Source organism: Anomalospiza imberbis, chromosome 3, assembly GCF_031753505.1.
Source record: "Anomalospiza imberbis isolate Cuckoo-Finch-1a 21T00152 chromosome 3, ASM3175350v1, whole genome shotgun sequence".
NCBI classification, from domain to species: domain Eukaryota; kingdom Metazoa; phylum Chordata; class Aves; order Passeriformes; family Viduidae; genus Anomalospiza; species Anomalospiza imberbis.
The window spans coordinates 77,918,803-77,942,302 of NC_089683.1; the positions used below are offsets into that span (position 1 = coordinate 77,918,803).

A 23,500-nucleotide genomic window follows, 5' to 3' on the forward strand; every position below is an offset into this window, starting at 1 on the left:
TTACCTGACTCTGCTCAGCCAAGATCACTCCATCCTGGTCATCACGAATGATGGGCACCTCATGTCGGATTTCGCGATGCTGCGGGGGCGCCTTGCGGTAAGGCTTCTTTGACGGGGCTGCACTCGACATCCTCCCACCTGCGTGGCTCCGAATGCGGGTTACCTACCAACAGCAGAAAGTGCACAGAAGAGAGAGTCACGGCTGCTCCATCGAACCCTAGAAGTGACCCAGCAGGAATCTGGCTCCCCTGGAGTCCCGGAGCAGGTCCCCATGCAGAGTGCTAATAGAGCAGGTAAAGGATGTAGCCACAAGCCTTGAGCAGCAGCTGCAGGAGAGGGAGCAAAGTAAGAGGCAGCTGTGTCCTTCTCCCAGCTAGTGAGAGCAGAGGGCTGGCACATCCTCTCCCCCCTCTACACACGCTCACTCACGTAGTTGTGTGTCCAGATTATATATAGCAAATGAGAACAGACCTCACAGCAGCATATTGATTAGGCTCTTTAGGAAAGGCCTTTTTCAATATGGAAACTGCAAGCCTTACAGGCAGCAGTGACATCTGGAGCAGGAGTTATTGATCATGTCCTGTCACTGTCAGCAGGGACTGTGTGGGAGGAGACTTCAGCCATTAAAGAGCCCAGAATTTTTTGGCTTACACTGGGACCAGTGCAGCAGACCACAGGAGATTTGTTAGAAGGAGAACTGATTACTCTGGCAGAAAAGACAAAGACAAACCCCAAGTAACAGGTGGCATCAAATTAGGGAGTAATGGTTTTGACCCCTTGGTACTTAAGGCCAGATTTTGCAACACAGAATCACAGAATAGTTTGGATTGGAAGGGACCTTAAAGATCACCTCATTCCAACCCCCCTGCCATGGGTAGGGACACCTTCCACTAGACCAGGTTGCTCAGAGCCCCATCCAGCCTCAAACCTCCAGGGATGAGGAGTTCACAACCTCTCCAGGCAATCTGTACCAGTGCCTCGCCACCCCTAGAGGGAATAAGTGCACAGTATGTAGACATGCAGCTAGTGGAAAGATTAGTTCCTTCACCCTAGCTATGCTGGGATTCTTCCTGCTGCAGGAACAGTACAAAAGCAAAAAATAGGGTAGAAGAAAAGCAGCTGTCATGTATACATGGAAGAAACACCTTCCTTTCAATCTTCTAGGTCTGCAGTTGAGGGCAGGTAGACTTCCCCACAAGCAGCCAAAATGTGAACCACCCTGTTGTTCACAAGACAGGAAGTCTCAAAGCTATAAAGCAGGTGCTGCAGAGCCCAATACCAGACTTTCCTCAGTGACAACATGTGCATCATTCATTGTTGTCCTATATTTGGAGTAAGTGCCCAATTCTCATTCCCCTTGCAGGACCCTTACCCTCAGCAAGCATCTATGCAATCCTCAGCACCTGACCTGCAGCCCTTCAAAGTGCAGGACCTGTGTCCACTCAGACCACGCTCTCTCCTCACTTCTACAAGCAAGGCCACACAGCTCCCTTTTACATATCTGCAGTCGATGGCTACCACAGGGCCCGTGACCCAGCAGACTTCACTTGCTTTGTGTGTTGGACAGTGGCGTTTTACATGGTAAGAGTCTAAATGGAGCCTTGAGAATTCTCTCCAATTCTTATCCTCGAGAATTCTCTCCAATTCTTACCTAGTTGCCTCTTTTGACACCCAGACTGAGTCCCCTGAGAGGAAGGCAAGTGGGAGGTGTCTGCACCAAGCACAGAGCAGTCCCAAGCCATAACAGGCTTTACACTTCACAGGTACATTTGCAAACCATCCTTCACTCTGCTATAAACACAAGCTCACAAAAGTTTCTCACACCTTTCCACAAACACAAACAACTTCCTAGGACTAACCTGTAAATCTCCCCCATTAGAATGCTGGGAACTTCCCCTTGCTGTAGTCATTCCCCCAAAGTCCCTTCTCCTAAAAAGACTCAAGTAGATGCAGAGAGCTCTAATATTTTAAAAAACTTACATCCATAATACCAAATGCACATTTCATTGTATCTCTAAGCAAAGCAGATAGGTCTGATTTGCTGGGAAGAATTTCTCTTTTTTCAAAAAGAAAAGTCAGAAGAAGGTTTGTAAATGGCCCACTATCAAACAGGTGGTCTAGGGGACTCTTCTCTCAATTTCTGCCAGGCTAAGGACAGGAGATGTGCATGAGATATGTCCAGCTGAAATCACAATCCTTTCTCTAGTTCACAAGGACATGAGCACTTACCAGCTTGGGCTCAAAATCAAAGCCTCATGAAGCCAGGACACTCACTCGGATGACCTGAAGAAGAGAAACAAATAGCTTAGCATCCACCAAAACAGTCAGCTTAAAATCTCATCCCATAAATATATAAGGCGTAGGGAATATTTATAGCCAAGGACAACTGAGATGGCCACTCCTTCCAGGTACCTACCGCAACCCACATCAGATCTTCTGAAAGGAAAGAAAATGAACTTAAAAATACCTGGCCACATAGCCCAGCAAGAGCCGGAAAGGCATATGGCAAGGAAATGTTCAAGGCACTTGGGCAACTGAAATCACATAAACTCAAAATTCATGAAGCAATGGCTTCAAAGCAACATTGGTTCCAGAAAGTACTAAACACACCTCCTTTAGAATGGGACCCTCCCAGCTAATCTTCCCTGCCACTGCAGAGGGATGCTAACTGTGAAGCCTTCAGTACAGAAGTTTGGTGATGCTAACAATTATCTCACTCACCCTTTTAAGTGAGTGCTTTTCACCCACAAATGAGCTGGCAATTACCAGGCTTTTGTTTGATTCAAAACATTTGTGCCTAGAGCTGTGATAACCCACACTTCCACAAGGGAGGAAGGCAAGCTACTCTCTGATTGCCATCAAGCAGCATATCATACTCTACCTTGCTGTTAACAGGCTTCTGTAAAACATCCAGCCAACCATGGACACAAAACAAGTTCAGAAACAACCTTCCTCTCTGGTCAAAGCCTGGGGTATTTAACTGGTTTTGTCTGGGATAGAGTTAAATTTCTTTCTAGTAGCTAGTAAGTGCTGTGCTTTGGATTTCAGATGAGAATAATGTTGATAACACACTGATGTTTTAGATGTTGCTAAGCAGTGTTTACATTAAGGCAAAGATTCTTCAGCTTCTCACCCCATCAGTGAGTAGGCTGAGGGACACAAGAAGCTGAGAGGTGACATGGCCAGGATAGCTGACCCCCACTGTCCAAAGGGATGTCCCACAGCATATGGTATCAGGGTCAGTATACAAACTAGGGGGAAAAGTGGCCATGGGCCACCACTCAGGAATTGGCTGGACCTTGGTCAGCAGGTGAGCAATTGCACTGTGCATCCCTTGTTTTGTATATTCTGCTTATTTTACTATGATCCCTTCCTTTTCTGTCCCATTTAACCGACAGTATCTCAACTGACAAAATTTTACTTCTTTTCCAAACCTCTCCCCATTCCACTGAGGGGTGAGAAGTGAGCCAACAGCTGTGTGATGTTTAGTTGCCAGTGGAAATCAAACCACAACAGGTACCCATCACTACAAGAAGAGAATTGGGTAATCTGGGTTAGTCAGCTGTAAGAGAGTAGCTTTGTGGCCATCACTCTGCCACTGGCATAAGAGACTTCAGTAAAGCCTTCCTTTCCCTGAAGCACTATTGCTGCTGTGCTACTTTTTCCATGTCAGTGGCATGAAGCCCTGGGAGTTGAGACAGGAGGCAGGGTGTGGAGCAGTTTTACACGCGCAGGGAGAGTCAGACTGAAGGTGAAAGGAACAAGCAGGCAACCAGGACCATGTAAAATCAAGCTCTGCCAAAACAAACTGAAGAGGTGCCCCAGTGCTGGCCCTGACCCAACAAGCTGTCTGGCCACTTTCCTTGCTACAATGCTGGAGTTGGGTCTCAACTAGCACACAGAAAACCAGCTTCACAACAGCTTCACAGTGGAACTGCTCTGTGGGGCAAACTGTAAAGTATGACGGGAGAAAGAGAGGGAAAGCATGCACCTCCAGGAAGGATCAGACCAGCATAGTTTGAATCTGCTTTCCATCAACTCCCAGCAGAAGCTGGTTCAGCATCATGGCATAACCACCAGCCACATGGCAGACAGACAGAGGTTTCCAGGAACAGCTGCACCCATGGGTCCACGCATGTTTCCACTGCAGCTGTGCTCAGAATGAACATGCCAAAGGCCTCCCTGTCTCTCAGCACACTTTTCCTCAGGCTCAAACAGAACTCTCCTGCTTCCTACCCTAGAGGCAGCAACTATGCTACCTGCCATCTCATCCCCACTTACCTGGAAAACATACCAGGATTTGAAATCTACCCTGATTATCTGTGAATTTCCATAGATAGTTAAAAACTCACAGGACTGCCAGGCAACTTTCCCTCAAACAAGGACTTACAGATCCAAAGTGACGACGTGTCCAAACATTTCTGGTCGTTTGTCTCCGAATCAGCTTTTCCCTGTCAGTATTCAGCAGCATCTGGCCAACAGCTCCTGAAACATGAGAAAGGAAACTTGGTGTCAAGTCACCTATCAGCACAAAACATGGAAACAACCAGGCATGCTCAGAGCAACCCACAGCCAGGTGACAGGTCAGAAGTCAACAGCAAACTGCTGCACCATCAGACTACTATCAGACTACTATCTAATACCAGGTAAAATGCCTCCACTGTAAAAGCTCCATGTCTTCACTGTATCCCAGAAAGCACAGGTCTTTTAACCACCTCTCCACCGAGCCAGATGACTGTGCAGACCAGTAACTGACCTCGGAAAGGCAGCTGTTTTTTCTACATAGCTCCAGGGGCCCCTGCTTCCCCACCTGCATTCCTGTCCACCATCAAGAATCCAGTCGCTGTCATTCTGCTCCAACCACTCTTCTGCACCAACCTAATTTTGTTTTGCAGACATCCCTGCAGTGAACAGCACAGCAAAGGCCTCCTCATCTACAATACCTGAGCATCTCTTGCTACCACAGAGTGAGAATCCTGAGGTGGTTCACTTCACCACACCTCTGTTCAGAGAGGAGCAGATACTCTCTGCAGAACAGATGGACCTTGTGCTCCAAAGCAGAAATGGATACAGGTAATATCCAGAAATAGAAGGCGGCACTAATTCTGCTCATCACACTATTCACAAGTCTCTCTCTGAAGGAGCTTGCTGTCAAGTCCACATTAAGACTACCCTACAGAAGCTCAATTTTAGCCTGGAGCTACAGCAGGAGGCAGCTCTTCAGCTATTTTAATTAGCACTGTAATACAAGAGGAAACTTAAACTCTTAGTTCTTTTTATCCATCCTTTCCACCTCTCATCAGTAATGCTCCTTAACATTAACAGTCCTCTTTCTACCAGTCTATCACCTGCAGTATGTCCAATTCTATTGTCTTCTAGTTATTACCCACTGTTGTTTCAGTATGATTTCTAAGGTCACTGACAGTAACAACTTCACTGGAATGGCTTACTAAGGGCTATAAGGCTCACACTGACAAAACACACACAAATTCTTTCTTCACAGGGACACCATGTCCTGGTTACAGCTAGGACAGTTAATTTTCTTTCTGGTAGCTGGTACAGTTATGGGGTTTGGATTTGGGATGAGAATGATGTTGGTAATACACTGATGGTTTAGCTGTTACTATGCAGTGCTTACTCTAACTCAAGGAATTTTCAGTTTCTTGTGCCAGTGACAAGGTGCATGCATGAGAAGCTGGGAGGAATCATAGTCAGGACAGCTGACCAAGCTCGAAGGGAGCACAGTCAGGACAGCTGACTCAAACCAAGCAAAGGAATATTCCATACTTAATGGCATCATGCACGGTACATAAACTGAGGGGAGTTGCTGGCAAGGGCCAACTGCTGCTGGGGAAGAGGCCGGGCATTGGTCAGCAGGTGGTGACCAATTGCATTGTGCATCCCTTGTTTTTCCTTGGGTTTTATTCCTCTCTCCCTCTCACCATTACAATTGTTATTATATTGTTCTTTATTTAAATTATTAAACAGCTCTAATCCCAACCCACAAGTTTTACTTTTTTCCAGTTCTCCTCCCCATTCCCCTGGGAGCAGAGGGGAGAATGACCAAGTGCCTGCGTGGTACTTGGTTGCCAGCTGGGATTAACAACACAGTGACAGAGTGCAGGTGCACAGGCAGCACATAAGCTTGACTCTAGCTGACTTTACCAGAGAGCATCCCTTAGTGTAAAATCCACTTGCAGGGTAGCTCTGTTCTCTGTGTGATCTGAGAAAGGCAAAACCTTTACCACACACCACAAACAGATGTCATCTCAGACGGAATTGCTTAAGACAGTTCTGTGGGCCCTGTACAGAATAAACAGCCACTTGGCATGCATACAAAACCACACCACCACCCATGAGCATTGCTTTATCTCCAGTAACAAGAAAGAGGGCCCTAGCAGAGAAAGGAAGGTTCAAACAGGAATGCTTTGGACAAAAAGGGAAAGAATGAGAGAAATAAGAAAGGCACCATTTGTAGGCACCTAGTGTCTTCCTCATATTTGGCAAGTCCCTTGAAGCCTGAGGTAGCCAACACTCTGGTTCTAAGATGCAAACAACTTCTGCCTGCTTGTAGTTGCAGCAGCTGAACATTCCCTGTAAAGAGGCAGAAGATCTGCAGGCTTTTCTTCATCATCACCTTCTCTTGTGTTACCTTTTCTGACCTTATAAAACAGCCTTCTTACCAGTGCTGAGGGTCAGCAGTGTCCCTTCCTCAAGAGAAATACAGTGATAATGATGCAGATACAGTTTCTTATTTCAGGTACTCTATCACCTTTCCAGCTTTTTCCTCTTAACAGCAGCATTTCTTTAGTGCTGCTTTTTATTCAGAAAGATAAACCTGTATTAATGAAAAAATACATTCCATAACACAATCACAGTCACATTTGTTTCTAATGCAACACTACAGAAAGATTTTTTTGTGGCTGTCAGAGTCAGCACACTCCAAAAACTTGCAGGTACAATACCCACAAGTAACAAAACCAAATGTCCTGTGACACCTATCTGATCACCACAGTTAACCTGGAATATTGCTCTCTGTGGGCCAACCTATATTCTGCACACATATCCAATAAAGGATATTGGCACATCCTGCTTTAGGAGGTATCAATATTTCCTGACTAGCTTCATGAAAAGCAAACACAAGAGAGTTTTGTCTAGTTGCCTTCCTGTGCTTTTGGATAGAGGAAACCTTAAATTTCAGAGGTCTCAAGCCACACTACCTGAGAAGCTCCTGCAGAAAGCCTGACCAAGACAACTAACCAGGGAGATAGACAATGCAATAACTGCACCAAGGGATGTCTGTCCAGGACAAGAAAACAAGCTGTGTGAAATTAAAATCAGCACCTGTAGACTGCTGGTGCCAAGCACAATAGAAAAGGACTGCAAGGTTATTAAAGGGCCCTTTAACATTTAATGAGAGAGATCTTTTCATTCAGAGAAGGCACCTCAAAAGAATGTTCACATCCATTCTACTGCTGGCTATGTTGAAGCTCATTTTAAAATAAAAGGATGAGACAGCTCCAAGTGCAGACTCACATCTCAGTTCTGCTCGTATGTTAATGCTCACGATTCAGATCTGAGTAATAGCATTATAGTGACTCTTGGATTAAAATAGAATTTCAGGAGGATTATTGCTCATTCCTGCTTTTCCATACCAATTAACCTTGACTGTTAGGCAGAAACCTCTGCTCTCTGCATGGGAACAATTCCAAGAGCTATCAAGAAAAAGGGATCAGGCTAGCTGTTGAACAACAGTCCATGTAACTAGCCCTACTTAACACCTAACACATTTCCAAAGAAAATGAAATCCCTGGACTCCAGTCATATGTAGTTCCTGTTGAATTGAAATACCACAGGACATATCATGTATCAGTCACATCCACTGCACCATGCAGAATTCTCTTAAAAATTACCACTTTTCTTACAGTCCTGCTCTCTCCTGCCACAACACATAGATCTCAGTTCCCATAATTCAGTTGCACTGCACACCCTTAAATGTGCATTTCATTATCTACTCTCTGCTGTGTTAAGAGTAGCTTAGCTTCCCTAATTCTTTTATAGAAGCCAGGACTAGTCAACACTGACTAAGAAACGCTAGCATCACTAACATGTAACTGGAATAGAATGCAACAGCTGATTAACATCTGAACAGGAACAGGACAGGAAGCAAAGGACCAGAATTCAATCCCCAGAAGGAATGTTAATGGAGAATAAAAATACCCAGGAGAGATTTTGACCAGGAAATGAGCACCAGGTTTTTAATACATATAAAGCATAGAACGACCTTTAATGGCTACACCTGAAATTGCACAAGAACCAGCTCAGCAAAAGGTCATTTACCAAGCTACCTTTAGCACAGACAGCTACATCAAGGGCTAATGACAGCTTCTCATTTAGAACTGCTGACACACCAGAAGCATGTTTAGTTTGTTCAGTGATCTTTCCAACTCTCACAAGGTAGTTTAGGCTACAAACTTTCAGTCTCTTCATCTTAGCACCCTAGGTTTCATGTCCTTCCTCACTCTGTCTTCTTACCTGTTCTTTTAAGATCTCACATGAGAAGATTTCTGAAATATATTGCTCATAAATTTAAAGACATACCAGAACATTATATAAAAACTCATGGAGATTAGGAAAACTCTCAAAAGTTTCTGCAAGCGTCTGAACCCAGCTAGAAAAAGCAAATCTTGATACTCTAACAACATGTATCTGGATAAAGCTGATAGGTCACATGAGGGAAATTTGGGAGTCATGGCCTTAAACTTTCTCTAACACAAGCAAGGGAATGGCTACCACAAGCAAACATTTGAAGAGAAGTGGAAGAGGGAGATTTCTGTAAAAAAATCATCATGCAGGAATTCCATTCCCAGACCTCTGTCATATCCTGTGCTGTGTAGGAGGGGAAGAAGAGGGGAAAAATCATACATTACCTTCCTAGAGCATAAAATCAAAAGGCAATTAATTAGGACAAGGTAGAAGCAGCTTAAATTTTTCAACTACTGAAAGGCAGATTCTCAGCCCCTGTAAGTATTCCCTGAGTCTCACACAGCCCCCATCAATTAATATCAGCAGTCGTCTTGTTTCAAGCTTTGGTTCAGAAGTTCTGGGCAAATGGCAATCTCCATCTCTTCAGTGCCAGGAACTGAATGTCACTGAGCTGTCCCTCTAGCAGAGACACAGTAATGCTCGAGAATGCTCCATTGCTGGAGCACTCAACGATACACTTGCCACAATCCACTCTCTAAAACATGCCCTCTGTCCGAGACTCTCAGTGATGCACAGATGGCTGACACACTATGCAGTATCTACACAGTGGAACAATGGAACAGAGCACATTATTTGCATTATTTACAGAGGACAGATGGACAAATTGCTACAGTGACCTAGCCTACAGAGCATCTGCAATGCTGAGGAGGCGCTAAGTCCAGCTCTAATGCTTGCAGGTGCTGACAAAAACAAATTCAAAAAGTAAAAAAGCTGTTTACAGCAGTCAGCTTTATTCTGAAATGCTATCACTACAACCATGCTTGCAGAGTAATTCACATGCCAGTTTTGTTCCCATAGAGCCTTTATCAGCAAGCAGAACACAAGATGTATTGACTAGATCTATCCTTTTCAACCAGAAAGAGAATTGACATCTGCAGTACTTACTTATTCCTTGGCCATAAGTACTGTATGTGTGTAAGTCACCACATATAGCAGGTGGCACATACTGTTGGGAGACACAGACCAGGAAGGAAACAGCATCAAAATTGGGTGACATTTATTTCAAGCTATGGATGAAGAAAAGTAGCAAAATTCAGCTCAAACCTGCTCAGCCATCTGATTTTTTCAAACATTAAACATTTGTGCCAGGTTTTAAGATGTTGCTTTTGCTGACTGAACAACCTCATTGCAGGCATTTTTATTGATAGGCTGAGAACGAAACTTAACATTACAGGGGTCTCACATGTGCTCTAGACAGGAAAAGGCCTCATTTACAAGAAGGATCAACCTACTTTAATTGAACACTATGGCTAAGAATGACCAAGTTGTACAAAGGCTCACAATGATCAGTTCGCCCATCCTCCACCAACATGCACCACAACAGGCTCTTTCATTCCATGATCACATGGCTGCAGCCAAACACGACAGACTGTTCAGCAAGTAATAAAAGGGATCAGCTTTTTCCCCAAGGTCTTGTCTACATATACACTGTACTAAATTAAATTGATTTAGAAAATAATATAAAGCAGTATAATGCTCCTGGGCAAATGTTCTTAATTCAGTTTAAGAGCACTTTACATTGAAACAAGTTAAATAGATAGATACAAGACACAAACTAAATTAAGGATGCCTATACAGGAATGCTGCACTAATATAATCACAGCTGTCTCTAATCTGATTAAGTTAAATCAGTACAACTTCCCTGCAATGGCAAAATCCCTACCAATATTGACATTAACCCTTTTTTGCATTTTTCTACTTCCAAAGTCTTTGTTGTTTTTGTGTTTGGTTTGGGGCTTTTTCTTCCAAAAAAACCCGAAACCCACAACAGTGTGGCCTCTCTCAGAATCAAAATAACCTAACTACACTATACAAGGTATATTAAGACACTAAAGGTATTGACATTTATATGTCTTGAAAGTTTTATTAATCCTATGCCAAATAAACATCATAACAATGCTCAGACCAGCGTAGCTTAATATTTTCTCTACTTTCCCCAAGCAATATGGAAAAGGTGATCCCAAATACTCACACTGTACACTGTTTTCCATACTCCCACACAGCTTTTGCTTGCTGATGTCTAACATCCCTGGAGCAGTTCTGGGAAGACAATGTTCCCCACTTGCCCATTCCTAAGGGTATGGCTCACCAACAGTTTATCTGAGTGAAATGGAGTGTGGAGTTAGAGCACGTTATCTAACTGCCTCCAGGCACAGTCTCACTACTGACCCTCTTCTACCAAAATATGTTCTCCTGTTAACTGTGGGGTAAGCACATACACAAACCAAATCCTAGGTCACAGACCTAACATGCTACAAACCCACACTCTACCATCATCTCTCATCTCCTCAGTTCCCACAGCGTTTCCCCAGGAAACATATCTGTAAAAATTAGATTTCAACAATTCTAAAATTAGTAGTGTTCTTTCCATTGCTCATTAAAAACTATTCAAACTCTTCCTCCTGGATATCAAGATTTAATTTATCTTCATTCTCTTGGCACTCTTTCATCTCTACCTGCTTTTTCAATCGTGTCTCTTCAAGCTTACCAGGCTTCCTCACATCCATTCCAGCAATACAACCATTTCTCTCTCCTCAGGGCCACCTTCTACTGCTGTCTCTGAGCTACCATGTGTAGAACTAACTTCATTGCAAGTTTTCCAAGTTTAGCACAGAAAGACATCATCAAGAATCCTCTCAGAGCCCCCTGAAGAGAACTACATCCCTCACTGGCCTTCAGAAACTAAACTGTGCCACAACTTTGAATAAAGTGGTGAACTGTCACTTAAGTACACGGAGCAGCCCTGAAATCAACCTGAGTTGTAAGGTTTTTTTTGTTGTTGTTGGTTTTTTTTTTTTTTTTTGAAAGAGCTATTTTGAAGCCCAGATTACATGGCATCAAAGATTTTAGGTACACAAGAGTTTGGCTGCTAAAGGAACCAAACATACACATTTTTGGTTTTATAAGATTTAAACTTCAGTTCTTAAAGGGCTGAAGATATATTTTTACAATAAACTGTTTGGTCTTAAGTCTCAGATTCACACTAGTGCAACTATAAAGTTATGTGGCCCGGCACCAAGTCTAGGATTCATTGTCACCATAAATACATGCAAAGAAGGTAGGAACAATTTCCATTCCAGAAGTAGAGAAATTTAGGCACTAGGACAAAAAACCAGTTTTCTGCACTGGTTTTGCATTAAGTTGCAAGTTAAAGAAAAACAGACTCAGCTGTCATAAGTAACAACTGCAAAAACTGCAAAAAAAAAAAAAAAAGAAAAGCAAGACAGTCTTATTACTTGCACCTAAAACACGACTGATTTGCGATAGAAAAGAGAAAGCGTGCATGAGCTAAACACCCACCTGATAGCAATTGAGTTGAATAGCCTGCAATTCTTTATAAGAACAAATAAAGAAGCAGCCCTGATCCCTGATAACCCCTTATCTCTGATAATATTTGTACTATACTCAATTTTTTTCTGCTGCTGGGGTTTAATCCCAGCAAGAATCATTTTGGTTTAATTAGCTTTTCCCTAGCAGATGGTCAGATATGAGAGGCAAAGAATGGTACAGGCTTAACTGTTGGGTGATTGTGCAGCTGCATCTGTAACTGAACAGTTAAGCATGTCCAGGGGTCCAGCTGTAGTTTGCACGACACAGGCCATCTCTGCCATTAGCCAAATGTCAGCTTACTCTTTTCCCAGATTATATACCAGTCAGAGGCACATCCAAAGGCAGGCAAACAAACAATATGCAGCTTCACCACCATCCCCTTTCTCAGACAAAATCCTCAAATCATCATCATCTGGAAGTCCCTCTTTCTTTGGTGACAGAAGCACATTCAGCAGCATTGCCATCAGAACTCGAGACATCCTCTATGCCATTCATCAGAGAAGATCTAGCACATTTTATAATCTCTACAGCACTGAATACATACAATAGTCAGCATAATGAAGTAGAACTAGTGATACCAGTATTGTGTGAGGATAGCAGTGGGGTGTTCTTCAACCAAGCTGCCTGTACCTTGCATCACCTACAATGAGCAATAACTTGCTGTAAGCTGGCAGGGAAAAGCAGAGCAGCACTGAGAGATGCAAAGTGGTGTTTGAGGAATAAAACTATCCAGCCAAAGGGATGAAAGAGAAAAGGGGTCATCACAGCCCTTTCCCTTTTCCTGATTATATCCTGGCCCTTTCTCTTCCCAGAGGTTACAAGTGGTGTTGCTACTGACTCCCTTGCAAAGCAGGACTCCTACCAGGCACAGAGATCTCCCACTTAACCAATGTCACAGCCACTGCCTACTTTGGAGGCTAAAACAAGTATTCTTCATTGACTTCCACTCAGCCTCTGTATCCAGGCACAATGCTGAGTGTTAGAGCCTCCACTCCTGTACACACTGGCAGTAGTCATCTCAACAGGCCACAAAAGCAGAACAAGGAGATGGCTTTCAAATCCATGCTTTTGGCCTAGTATATTCAGAGCTGAGCCAGGGGCAGAAATAGGCACAAAACTTGTCTCAACTCTGTAAACAATACAACAGCATGGCTCCTGAAGCAGCATGTAACCCTGGAGCATCTTCTCTCTTTTTTTGTGGTGTGGTCCTGTAGTTAATCTGCCTCAGTTTGCCTCATTTGTTTGGTTTGGGTTTTTTGGTTTTGGCTAGGTTTTTTTAATGATTCTATTAGTTTTCAGCACCACTGAATTACTGAGAGATTTCATTCTGAGTTCAGTCACAGAAAAGTAACATGGCTTAATCCAGCTTAGGAAAAACAAACAGATCCACCCATCTTTCTTTCACTGATGACCCGTGTAAAGCACGCAACTGACTAGGCTCCTCTCTCCCTGTTCCCCTGGGCTCCAGTCAGTCCTTTTAACAGCAGGATTCCAGCCACAGCAGAGGGGACTCACACCTCCACGCCCTGCCCTGCACAGGGAGGCTGCTTCTCACCAGCAGTCATGGGCTGCACTGCTTGTCCTTCTGTACGTACTGTATTGTACCTCCTAGGTTCACCTTCCTTCCCTTGGAGGGGGATAACCACAGATTCCCCACTTGTGACCAAGCTGGGTTGCTTCAGCACTTCCCTCAGACACAACTTCTTTTTGTGGCAGATGAGTCAGACAGCTCCCATTAACTACCTCCTTCCACATCTGTCATCATTGCTAGTACCAGTGCTGTTCTTCAGCTGGAGCTAATTATGAGCATCAATTGTCTCAAGGGGTAATTGCAGCAAAGGCTCATCACTTTCTTCTACCACAAGTTTTACCACAAGGTCAGCTTCTCCAGTCTACTTCACATCCCCTGCCTGGCATTGCTCTTGTAAAACTGAAATGCCTTTACCACTGCTGTCCTTTGGGATAGCATAAGTCCATTAATTATTCTAAGGTTAAGGAAAACCACTCCTTTTTAGTAATGCTAAACAGACAAGCTCCTCCCCTACACAGGGCTTCCTCCTGTAAATCCCCCATAAGTAAACCCTCTGCAGCTCTTCAGAGAGCAAGCAGGGAATGCAAAATAGTTGAGCTACAAGTGAAATCACCTATCCTCAAAGGGGGTCTAACTGAGGACTAATAAACCCCAGATATCTTAAAGAAAGCAAGCCACCACACTCCAGGTACCTTTTTTTGGTCAAGTGTTAGACAAGAATCCAAAGAGCTAGTAGCTCACTGCTCATCTAAGGGCAAAGACCATGGAGGAATGCCAGCATATAGCTAGGCAGATGTTGCACAGACAAGGTGTTTGCTCAGTACTGACAGTGAGTGGTTCACTCACGCCTTCAGCTTCATGCAGCTGCACGAGCGCGCTCTGCTGAGTCTGTGACTCTGGACTAAGGAATGTCTCAACTGGACAAACACCACATCTGCTGCCAGCTCAATGTGCCCAGGATCAGACCAATTCCCACTTTTACCGTCCAGCCGTAGCGGTGCCTTCTACTCTCTATTCCACCAGGGGGAGATCTAGCTACTTGGGAGGGTTACAGCTCTAGCCAGAGGAACACATTGCCCGAATACAGGAGCACAGAGGCCTGGATTCCTACAGTCTTGAAGTTCAGAGCAGGGAAGCCAAAACAAGGAGTTAGTTACTTTCTCTCCACAACATATTAAAACTCACTGTCAGGATGGAAAAAGGCCAATAATCAGCTGTACTTCCTCCTTGGCCAACATCACATCCATTTCATTCTTATTCCCTCACTTCTTTCCTGGCAACGGGAAAGTGTCAGCAGAAGCAGTATGTAATCCAAAACAAGACCTTCATCTTTGCAGCCATAGCCCATATTGCATGACAAAGCTGAAACAGCCAGTATGGCAAGGATGATACACACTTAAATGTTCTGTCAGGAACCTGCCACACAATCCAATTTTGGACTTATATTTTGCTACCACCTCCTGTTGCTGCAGGGCATATTGTCCATTCTGCCACTACAGAACAGAGGAAGAAAAATGAAGATTCAGGCAACACACTCACTCAGCATCCAAGCCCTAATAGTCATGTATGGAGTCAGTGGCAACTAGTTTGAAATGAAACGCACACTTTACATGAAACCAAAAGACAGAAGAGTCCAATGTGAGTAATTTCCAACTGTTTCACAATGCTAAGAGCCTTGGAACAAGTAACATTCCCTTAAACACCTATCACTGAGATCCTGCTTTGAAAAGTGATACAGCCTTCTGGAGAGAGGGTGGCATGGACCTGTTTGCGGTGTGCCAACAGCTAAAAAGCAAAAACTAAGCTATAAAGCCAGAGAACCTCTGAGAGCAAATTCTTTAATTCCTGCTACTACCTAAGGACGGCAGTAAGGAGGTCCTCTGCAGAAGACTAACTTTAATAAGGAAGTGACTGGCAAGTCACAGAATTTCAGGCTACTAGAAACTGCCAAAAGGGAAACCGCAAAAGATCCAAGCAAACAGGGTAATGAACAGCCCAGGGCTTACCCAGAACAGTCTGCTGTTACTTCCACAAGCCTTGCCTATGGGCTGCCCATAGTGATGCTCCCAAACAGGATCACGTTTCCTTGTGCCAAGCAAATGAAAGATTTGTATACAGGACAAGGATGGCTTCCATGACGGATACATAGCAAACTAGTGACCATTTCTCAAAACAGGTATCATATCAAGGATCCCAAAATAACAGCTACATCCTGATCTGCCATCCTTCAGCAAATTTCCTGTCCTCAGTTCTTGGGGTACCAGGTAGAAAAGGAAAGATTTTCCAGAAGAAGTCGGAACAGAATGTTTACCCACCGACTGGGGGAAGCACTCCTGCCTAGAGCCAGGCAGACATCTCATGTACCGAGCAGAGCTGGATGGCACAAACCACTCAATCATCTACTGATTGCCAAGAGCACACAGGCTGCAGGGGGGACCAGCCAACCTTAATTTGCTTATCGGTGTAAATTAAACCGTACAACACACCCAAGCAAACAGTCAGTTCCTTTGGAAAAGCAGGCATGAGTTATTTTGCTGCAGCTATAAAGGAAACATTGCTGCTAGGACATGCCCCTGGAGTGACTGTGCCGCTCAGCTCTCCCGGTGCATTCCTGGGGTTGTTTAGCATGGATTCAGCTCCAGCCTTTCCACAAGCAAGAAGTCTGAACCCTGAATGCCATCTGCAAACACAGCCAGACTCCACCTCCTGCATGCCTGCAGGCCACCAGGTGTGGCCAGGAATGGCACAAGCTACACACTAAATACACCTTTGATGTGGAGCTGAAAGCATGTAGCCACGGGGCATGAACAGCACGCCGCCCGCCGCCGTGCTGACTCCCACTGCAGGAATGCGGCTGCAACCACAGGCCAAGGAAGGCAAACACATTGCATTCCTCATCAGGCAGAGAAGGAAAACAAGTAGCAAGCCCACACACCCACCCTGCTGACACCCACCATGCTCTGTCGCCACACTGCCTGCATGGCCACTGTCAGGACCCCAACGACAGCTTCAGCCCCTAATTCATTTGTGTGAGGGTCAAGATCTCCAGGCAACTTCTTGATCCAATGGGACAAGAGAAACAGAGCAAGGCAGGAGAGTTCTCAATTGGGCATGCAAGCCACAGGGAGAAGAGCTGCCACCCGGGCTGGAAAGTAGCCACAGTCCAGGGCAGGAACAGCTCAGTACACTAGCCTCGGAAAGGAATTTCCCTGACTCTTCCTATAAGACAAGGGGCAAATATAACACCTTTTGAGCTGAGGGGGCAGGGCTGAATAAGAAGTTGACTTTGGGCAACAGGGATGCATGGAAGGATCCAGGTCTTTTTCTACTCCTAGAAAGCCATCCTATCTTAAGTCAAGTAGCTTTTCTGGGATGGAGGGACTTCCTCATGACCCCAAAAATTCTTCTGTAAATGCTTGTCTCTACTGCCCACACACACAGATCTGACCTTCACTGTACAACATTCTTCCACTACAGCACTGACACTGGGTCATTTCAGTGATCAAGAGAAGAAAAACTTAATGCACAAATACCAAGACATCAGGTAACCTCTTATCTCAGAACCTCATCATTTTAGAGTTGCAAAGAGACTCTCTGCTCTAGTCAGAAAAAACATTATTCCTCCTACATGTGGCACTCCTACAAATCCTAAAGCTTTCTAAAGAATTCACATTCTCAAATATGAAGTTACTCTGGGGGATGCCTCAGATGTGAAACTATCAGCAGAATTCTCAAGTCTATATTGTGATCTCCCCACATTGTAAATCTGCACTTACTCTGTGCAACATAACTAAACAACAACCCACTCCTGAAAACCTTAAAAATCCATCCCAGTGCTAAGGACTATCTCTGAGACTGAACAGCCAGTGCTCTCTCAGCACCAAATAGGAAAACCAACACTCTCAAGAGCACTGCAGTAAGAACATACCCGACTCGAATGTAACAGACACAAAACATTGTCAGACAATTCAGAAGAACCAATTAAGGGCTGAAACACTGTAACCTCTAGGGAGCCTCAAAGGGGAAAGGTCAATGTAGCCATAAGCTCCAGAGACATACCTATGCATCTAGCAGGCTGCTGGAGCAGGGATGATTTATAAGGCTTGCGGCCCAGCTGCTCCACACCCCACATGTGCATTTCAAGGCCCTCACAGAGGGAAATGCTCTGATATTAAGTAGCAAGAACAGACCAGACTGAGGTCCAGTAGACTTTCTCTCGCCTGTTGAAATTCAAGGCCTCAGGCTACCTGTTCCCTTCATAAACTGCAGTAGCTCTAGTACTTGGAAGAATGAGGCATGAAAGGCAAATTTACCAATAGATTTATATCCAAGATATAAATAGAAATCTGGCAGGATTTACAGATTAGGTGTCTAAATCACTGCAAGCAGGAGAATGGGCTTCTAACCACTCCATACCTCTCCAACCCCAAGCACCAAAAGAAAACCCATTCCAGACAGGACGGAAGCCCCTGCTGTTCTGCACATTGTCAAGGGCCATCCCTGTGCAATCCCCTTCGATGGTGACGGCACCCAAACTCCACAAGTCTCAACAGTGCAACCCGCAATGGCTGCAGCTCTCACAGAATGTAGGTCTGCCTGTTTCCCAGAATAGGAGCTTGCCTCTACAGCCTCTCTTCTCCCTTCCCCCACTACATCTTTACTTTTCATAGACTCAATACTGTTTCAAGGTACCCTCATCCTGCCACCGGTGAGTGGGTGAGTGGGGGAAAGGGGCCCTTTATAATTGTAGTGTTGCAATCTGCCAGCCCGGCCAGGCAGCCTGTTCCCGCCTGCACTGTATTAAATACCTTATAACTGATTACACCCCCATGGGGCATGATTAGCAGTCTTCAGAGAACAAAGTCTACTTTCATAAGAATAAGAACAGACACGTACTGCTAACCTACTACACAGCTGGGCAGGTGAGGAAACAGGGAAGAAAGGAGGGTGTGGGGGGGGATAAGTTAACTGTACTAACTCTATCCCTCCCCTTCCCTATCTGGGCTGAGTTGAGATTTCCAGTACTACCCCTCAGAACAGTAGTACCCCTCAGACCCACACCACAAAATTCAGGTAACAAAAGCTCATAAACAAATTGTCGCCCACAGAAGTCAGGCAAAGTCCTAACCTGGAGAGGCAGGGCCTCGAGGCAAAGTGGATTGAGCTTTGCTCTGGGTGACAGCAATTCCTTCACATCAGTTCCCGGGGAAAGGGAAGGGTGAATTCCAACTTCAGTATCAAAAACACGGAGGAGGAGGGAAAGCTCAAAATACGATCACATATCCACGCCCCTCTCTAAGCTCAGTATGCATCTGAAAGGTCTACATAAGTAACAGCAAAACATCTAATTCAATCTGGAGGTTAACAGCTCTCCAGGTGATGATTTTTTTCTTGTGGGGAGAGAGGAGGTAGCAAAGAGGAGGAATGCCCTCTCCATTTGAGGTAGGTAATAGGGATCCCCAAACATACACAGTCCATATGCATTGCCGCAACAAAGAACCAGCGCAATGGAAACTCAGCCAATCTGACATGAAATGACCTACAGCTCATCAGCAAAGTGCCTTCCAAATCTCAAAATGCCCACACAAACAGCCACAAATATATTTGGTGCTATCTGGCCTCCATCTCAGCAGATGGAGCCTTTCACCAAAAGCAGTAAGAAAAATAAGCCTAGGATCAGCCCTTCCAGCTACTCTCCCCAAACCTCCAACAGAAGCGAGCACAGCAGAAAGCTCCAGGAACATGGTCTTATTTGAGAGAGAAGCACATGCAGAAGCTTCAAGAAAATAGTAAATCTCCTAATTGTGTGGTATTGGAAACAATCACCTGCTTTACCCAGAGCCCACTCGTGGCCCCATGGACGGTCATGGTACAGTCTGGAAGCACTCATGTTCAGCTAATGCATCTAGAGGGGACACACTGCTGACACATTCCACCCGGATTCTTACCCAACCCACCCAAGAAAGGATTCGTTAATGAGTAACCAACCCAGCTGAAAATGATCTACTTATATCTGCTTTACTCAGCAGCTGGTCCTTCAGCCAGCACACAGATCTCTGAACTGTACTGTCTAGTCCCATCTGTACAGCAAAACTTGCATATTCTCTTTAATACAGGAAGACTTGAAGGTACCAATTGACTTTCGGCTCCGATGTTCTTGCCGTTGATATAAAGCATCAATACATTTAGAGTTATACTACTAAACAGATTGTGCTTTCAGGGAAGCTTTCACCATAAACACGAGTTAGTCATTAGAAGCTCCAGGAGGTAATTTAAATTATTGCAGCCAGCACAAAAATAGTTTTCCTTTGGGAGATGAAGTTGCAAAGCTGTAATAAATCCAAGTGGCACAGTAAAACTTCTTATAAAAGCTTAAAATTAGTTCTGAAGCCCCAAATGGCCTTGCATATAATTTGATTCTGCTATCGTGGGCTAGCAAAAGGGAAATCACTCTTCACACTGTAAAAAAAAAACACTGAAAAACTCAATCATCCTTCAGCTCCTAGGAGACAGAAGTAGGCTTACATTTTGTGTCTCTATATATATGTGTAAAATACGTAGAAATAATAAATATATAAATAAAATGTTAAACCCACAGAACTAACAATGACTTGTTCAACCCCACACAGTGCTGGGCAGCTATCAATCAGACATCAAAGCTCAAATTGGAGCATTGCAATCCAACGCTCTCTCCTGGCTGCTGTACCCTCAAAGATACCCTGTACCCACCCCCATTGCCAGAGTAAATTGCCTTCCACTGCTGAGAAGCACTCCTGCTATTCCAACACTGGTATTCACCACCAGAGCAAGAGACCCTAATTTAGCCCCGCACGGGCCTTCTGCAAACTGCTAATCCCCACTCCACAGCTGCTTTTCAAATGTACGGGCATGAGCGAACCATAAACGATTTATGGCGTGTGGCAGGAAGACTCCTGGCTCCCTGCGTAGGCGGGGTTTTGGGACAAGATCATGCTTGGACTAATGTTTATATTGCAAGTTGTCAGTCAGGCAGTAAATCATCTCTGGAGCTACACAGTAATAGAGACCCATCCAGCTGGGGCCTTGACAACACTGAATTCTGTTACAGCCATTTCAGATACACCTGGGGACCTATTTGCAAAGGCATCGTCTAATCATGGAAAAATGAATACACTTATAAGTAGAATCTACCAAATTTCTGCAGCTCAGCAAGGGTGATTTGCTTTCAGGAATCAAACCAAACTGGTATCAGACGTTTGCCAAAAACTACTCTCCACATCAGTCATAGAAGAAATTGGATTGAGTGCCTACACAGACATCTAATAACAGAGTGTATCTCCAGCAAAATGCAGTTACCTGAGAAAACCCTTCTGAGCAAAGTTTTCATTTCCCAGTATTCACATAACTGTAGTGTAAGCAATGCTTAAATTTTAAAAGGGAAATAAAGATATTTTGCATACTTTAGTGCACAAGACACTTTCTGCTCAGAAAACTAAATGCACTTAAAGGCAGGATGTAAGCTTGAAGTCCATTCTCAAGAAAGGTTACTCAAAACAACTTAATTTTAAGCACAAAAATCCTGTCATTTTCCACTTTCTTCCCCCATTTGAAAATGCTTTCCATACAATACACTGGGTACCAATCTCCCATAGATAAAAGAGAAGGGAGAAGCATTCTCCATAATGAAAAAGATATAAATAAAATACTAAAGGGAAAACAGAACAGTAGCTTTAACTGCAATCACTATTCAGTTATGAGAGACACCAGATTTCAACACATCTCCCTAGTATATTTTAATCTTCTAGTTGGGCAGCAGTAGAGTCATCACTAATGAACACTAAAGCTGCAGGAAGAAATCTGATGTAAGAGACAGAGCAGCAAAGCATCTTTGAGAATTGCAGAGAGCTTGTGAAGTAAGACATATGCAGGTCTAAAACCAGTTACTCTGAGTAGCATATGCCAAAATAATGGTCAAAAACCTTACAGCCACAACAATTATCTAATTATTACCTTGGGAAAATAACTTATATTCTTTTGAAACAAATGCTATAAAGTAAAACTCGCCTTAGGCTTTTTATGAGCCTATGTGTAATTCCTCAATAGTTAGACTACTTCATCTGTCCCTTTTGATTTCAGAACCATTTGTGCATGAGTGCTACATTAACACAGCTGGACAACTGAGACTTTAAACACAAGAGTAAGAAAATCCAGTTATGACTCCTACAACATTCCCAAAGCCAGCTTTATCACAGAGCTAAAATACAAATACAGAAGTCAACCAAAGACATAGAAGTCACTGTGGGACTTCCACGTCTGAATTTGCTAACCCTTAAGAAACCAAAAATTTAAACAAGTTTTCTCTTGCCACCAGAAGCTGGTCAGATACTCTCTGCCTAAAAGAAATCAGTCTAAGCCTTGCAGGAAAACTTACTTTCTAATCCTGACCATTTTACTTTAGCAGCAATACAAAACTTCTGTGAAAGTCAGTAACTCTTTACTCTCAGCTGTTAGCCCTGCCACAAAAGGGTTAAGGACATGTGCCCTAAAGCACATGTTGTTCCCAAAGAAGCCCATAGGGCCCATACAGGGATCTCTTGGCTTGTCTCTGAAACTACACAAACACTTTCCTTCAGTTCCCCTTGCATTTAGGCAAACATTACAAACACACAGCTTTTTATACATATCTTCATGCCACTGCCACTTATCTTTATTAGCCTGTGCATCAAACTGAATTTATACCTACTTGCAGCACTGATGATTCTCCTGATCCTCAACAGATTGGACAGGAGCACAGGACATAAACTGTCTTCACACACATTAGTACATTGAGGCTCATACTAGAACATACCAGAACTCACTTGAACAGCCTTTAAGCCCTGCCTTTCAGACACCTTACAGACCAAAGTCCACAACAAGACTGCATCGTGGAGAGGCCAAACTCCACACATTCTTTCCCCTTGGCAAGTGCTCTGCCTGACGACTCAGCATGAAAAGACAATAGCTGCACATCTCCACTTTTATCAGTAAGACGGTCCTCCTCTAGGAACCACACTATCTTTCCACAGACCCTGTCTTCACCAGCTTAAAATCCTCAACTACCAGGACTAATCACAGCAGCTGCAGTGCTTTGTGGATTTGTTCTTTGGTTGGTGATTTGTTGTTTCTTTTTTTTTCTTCCCCATAATGCAGTTACCACAAAAAGCAAGGTCAGCAAGCAACCTAACATAGCACATAAGTGATTCAATACCTTGCCCCTGACACAGACCAATACATTAAGGTGGTTTAGTAGCAGGAGCAAGAAGTCTCAGTGGACAGTTATGGAACACACTGCCATTTCGTCAAACCTTTACCTGTTAAGAGATTGGATTAGGTCTAAAAAATACACCTTCTAAAACAAGTTTTTTAAGTAAAGCAAGTCTGAACATTTCCACTCCTAAGTGCTTGATCTTTTCTGAATCCTGCTCAGCTCTTAGCCTCAGCGCTATTATGTGGTAGTGAATTTCCACAGATTAGACATCATGTGAAAATACTTTAAAATCATTATTCAGTTTGATGCCTATCAGTTTCACTGAATTGCATTCACCTCAACTGAAGAATACATTCCAGCTCCTTTACCCCTGCACAGCAGTCTTCCTCAGGCTTTGTTGAAAAGCAGAGGGAAACTGAGCCCACCCAAGTGATGCTTATATTGCATTCCAACCATTGCAAAGTTATTCTCACACTCCTACATGGTTCTCCACGCCATTTCCTTCCTAAGAGCGGCTTGTCCCAGGAGGACACTCTGGAGAGGCTGGCTCATGTCATTCCAACTACGAAACATCCTGCAAGCTGCTGCTTTTGGCCCTCTCTGGCTGAGCATATTTGGCATAAAACCATACATGAACATCCTGACAA

At 44.0% G+C, this 23,500-nt stretch overlaps 1 protein-coding gene and 1 long non-coding RNA gene across 5 annotated transcripts in view; one reads left to right on the forward strand and one right to left on the reverse strand.

Moving 5' to 3' along the window:
• TJAP1 (tight junction associated protein 1) overlaps positions 1-23,500 on the reverse strand; it is a 40,252-nt gene that overhangs the window by 12,848 nt on the left and 3,904 nt on the right. The window contains exons 1-4 of one of the 4 annotated variants that reach the window (XM_068185279.1): positions 22,350-22,556; positions 4,391-4,485; positions 2,230-2,283; positions 5-163 (exon numbers count right to left, since the gene is read on the reverse strand). In XM_068185279.1, coding sequence (XP_068041380.1) covers positions 5-130 — 126 coding nt within the window. In that variant the 5' untranslated portion in view covers positions 131-163; positions 2,230-2,283; positions 4,391-4,485; positions 22,350-22,556. Of the gene's footprint in view, positions 1-4; positions 164-2,229; positions 2,284-4,390; positions 4,486-13,701; positions 13,847-19,453; positions 19,479-22,349; positions 22,557-23,500 lie in introns of those variants that run through there. The other 3 variants (XM_068185281.1, XM_068185280.1, XM_068185278.1) reach the window with 3 other exon arrangements.
• On the forward strand, positions 150-21,066 carry LOC137471178 (uncharacterized). Its single transcript, XR_010997450.1, has 2 exons — positions 150-293; positions 1,165-21,066. It is a non-coding gene; the product is annotated as an uncharacterized lncRNA (long non-coding RNA).